General features: G+C 34.0%; 1 protein-coding gene across 1 annotated transcript; it reads right to left on the bottom strand.

The window, feature by feature from the left end:
- Positions 1 to 313: 313 nt before the first annotated feature.
- LOC149191565 (uncharacterized) lies at positions 314 to 1,399 on the bottom strand. The gene is made up of 3 exons (XM_089406260.1): positions 1,014 to 1,399; positions 828 to 920; positions 314 to 655 (listed from the first exon to the last, which is right to left on the bottom strand). The coding sequence occupies exons 1-3, from the start codon at positions 1,140 to 1,142 to the stop codon at positions 458 to 460; spliced, it is 420 nt and encodes a 139-aa protein (XP_089262386.1). The 5' UTR covers positions 1,143 to 1,399; the 3' UTR covers positions 314 to 457.
- Between the last annotated feature and the right edge of the window lie 1,971 nt (positions 1,400 to 3,370).

The raw sequence follows: 3,370 nt of genomic DNA, 5'->3' as shown, positions 1-3,370 counted from the left end.
TTATTTCTTATATAGAGTATATTTTTCTTTACATATATGACCCCCTTTATAGATTCATAGTGAAATATATGTTAGTTTCTAAATATCATTAAAGCAGATATCACAATTCAAAATCATTTGTAAAGAAATTTAAGAGAAATTGACAACATCCATCCAAAAAAATAACAATGTGTCATTAACAATTTTCAAAACATGTATAAAATAGCAACATAATACTAATAAAATCAGTATTATTTTTAATCAAAACAAGTAAAATTCAAATATGATTAACAAATCAAAATATTTCATGAATATCGTTATTCTACGATAAATTAACAACATACATAAATCAAACTCATCGTATGATTACAAAATCAAAATGTCTCATTGATATAGGGTAAATTCACAACACCCATCTAAACATAACAATGTCATTCTACACAATAATTTCTTCATAAAAAACAATGCATGTGCATGCCTAGCTACCACCACCAAGATCATCCTCATGATCATCTTGACCATCCTCATTACTCTGATCCACATCATCACCAACACCGCAACTATCATCATCATCTCCTCCTTCACCACCATCATCCTCATCCTCATCCTCATCATCTCCTGATATATGTTGAACATAATTTGGATCATCGTCTTGGCAATCATTACCTATAGCATTCTGACAAAAAAAATCAATATTACATGTTAGTATTAATTACATAACACAACGCATGTTTTTGTTATACAATGTTAACCATAAAATGAGGTAAGATATAATATCTAATAGTACTAAAAAATAAAATGAAAATATGGTTTAAAAGTATATTGGAAATCCAACTAAGATTACATACCATAGAGTCCATCCAAACAACAAATTCAACCCATCTCTTTTGCTGCAGCACCTCCTTTTCCAAATGATTTGGAGGTCTTCCATATTTTAGTTCCTATCAATCAGTAAATAGGGAGAAATTAGATAACAATGACTTTCTTCTAGTACAAAATTTATTAAAAAAATATCACATGTTTAATATACTTACAAAGGTTGTTATCAGTGCTTTTAAACCTTTCTGGCCACTACGATGAGTGACTTTTGTCTTGGTTAACCTCGCCTTGGATGCCTTGTCCTTAAACATAAACCAATTCAATTTATTTTCACACAAATACATGTCTAAGATACTTATAAGTATTAATACATTCTAAATAATGTTTAATGAAAAATTCAATACCTGAATTCTCTCATTGCCGGATTTTCTTTGTGCATCCAACTTCTCATATGATTTTACAAGTTCTTTCCATACTTTAAAAGGTATGTCAATAGGTCTTTGTTTCAGTCTTTGATCTTGAGGCATTTTTTTAATTTTTCTTGTTTGGTTAAAAAAAACCGAACAAGTAATTCACATCAATGGCATGGGGACTCTATGGATATGTGTAAAAATATGGCTATAAAGAAAACATCCAAAAAACTTATGAGCTCTCCCTTTGATGGTCACTTGGGGCATATGGTTGGAAAGGAACAACTCCATTTTCGAAAATCGAGGACAATCCTCTCTCAAAGTCCTTCCTAATATTCGCTCCAAATGTCTTAAAATGAAAAACAAAATTCAAACGTCATCCTTAAACATCTCCCTTAAATATAACGTTGGACCATAAATTCTTCACTTTTATTGTTATCGGCTCTGGAATGATTTTTCTATATGCAATTATATAATGAAATATGTGTGCACTAATGAAAAAACATTGAGTTTCATTTTTCATAATCACAAACAATGAAAAAAGAATCACACGTAACTAGCATCATTTTGGAAATTTTATATTTATTAAAAATCTTTAACATGTTTTCCTCCCATATCTCATAAAAAGGTGTGAAATTTTTTATATACTCTCCAATAAGCCTAAGGATCACATACCTTTTAGAACTTTGCATTACCATTATATGTTTCTCCTTGAAGATATATAATATGTTTCTTCTTTAACAAAAACGCTCTGATCGAAGGATGGTAATGTATTCATAGAAGTCACTGCAAAAAATCATTTGGGTATGAGGATTTTCAAGATTTCAATGGAAATCTGGATGTGGGATGCGATGTTACGATGTGGGTCGAAGAGATTGAGCTCTTTCTTTTTCTGGATTATGGGATTTGAATGCAGGAGTTGTTTCTATGGATGATAAAATTATGAGATTGAGGATTGTGGTCTTTGAATGCAGAAATTACTTCTTTGGATGATAAACTTGTGCTTTTTTTATAAACAGTTGTGGGGATTCTCCTAAGTTTTTATTGATTTCTCTTTTGTGTATCATTCTTGTCATTGTCAACCCCATTATCATATCAATGTCTAGGATGAGAAAGACAGGGATGGGATCAGTGAGGGCTCAATGTCTTTGTTGTCATCAGAGTCCAGGTCGGTTGATGGCAGTGAAATGGAAGGGTAATCCCCAAGGTGGTTTGTTGACGATGATCAGACATGACAAAAAATGAGGCGTGGGCTCGTTCTGAAGACCAAGTGAGTGGATTCCTTTGATGTGGAGGCCATGGACGTGCCCGGTGTTCATAAGGGCCATGATAAGGACCTTTCATTAGGACGGACGCTCGACTTGGCATTCCAAACACTTGGAGTGGTCTATGGAGATATGGGTACCAACTCCTTGTATGTTTTCACTAGTGTATTCATCCAAGCTCGTACCAAAGGAGAGGAAGATGTTTTGGGTGCATTAGCTTTAGTGATGTACACAATAGCCCTCATCCCTTTGGCTAAATAGGTGTTCATTATGCTCAAAGCCAATGACAATGGTGAAGGGGGGACATTTTCCTTGTACTCTTTGATTTGCACATATGCGAAGGTCAATCTGCTCCCCAACCAGCAACCATCAGATGAAAAAAATTCCAGTTTCAAGCTCAAGTTGCCCACCCCGAAACTGGAAAGACGATTAAGAATCAAAGAAAGCCTTTAGAGAAGTACAAAATTGAAGACCCTACTGCTACTCTTGTTTCTCATGGGTACTTCCATGGTAATTGGGGATGGCATACTTACACCTGCAATATCAGTCATGTCTGTTGTTAGTGGCAAGCAAGATGAAATATCTAGCTTTACGGAAGACACAATGGTCATTGTCTCAATCATATTCCTGGTGATCTTGTTCAGCATAAAACAGTTTTGTACAAGCAAAGTAGGCATGACATTTTCTCTGGCACTCATGATATGGTTTTTCTCTATTGGTTATTTTTTACTTTACAATATTATTTAACATGACATGACAATTTTAAGGGCATTCGATCCTGTTTATATCTATTACTTGTTCAAGAGGAACATTATCAAAGCATGGATGTCCCTAGGAGGTTGCATGTTATGCATAATAGGAGCTGAAGCTATGTTTGCTGATTTGGGTCACTTCTCA

Source organism: Pinus tabuliformis, chromosome 2_2, assembly GCF_031772625.1.
Source record: "Pinus tabuliformis cultivar Carrire ecotype Pingquan chromosome 2_2, CPIR1, whole genome shotgun sequence".
Lineage (NCBI taxonomy): Eukaryota > Viridiplantae > Streptophyta > Pinopsida > Pinales > Pinaceae > Pinus > Pinus tabuliformis.
Note: the sequence above shows the minus strand (reverse complement) of the source record. Positions and strands in the feature narration are given on the sequence as shown.

What these genes read in the sequence shown, in the direction of transcription:
- LOC149191565 (XM_089406260.1), bottom strand. Translation starts at nt 1,142, where the DNA reads ATGTATTTGTGTGAAAATAAATTGAATTGGTTTATGTTTAAGGACAAG. An exon ending in AAGCACTGATAACAACCTTT is followed by an intron (nt 921 to 1,013) that starts GTAAGTATATTA and finishes ACTGATTGATAG; the next exon opens with GAACTAAAATATGGAAGACC. An exon ending in TTGTTTGGATGGACTCTATG is followed by an intron (nt 656 to 827) that starts GTATGTAATCTT and finishes TTTTTTTGTCAG; the next exon opens with AATGCTATAGGTAATGATTG.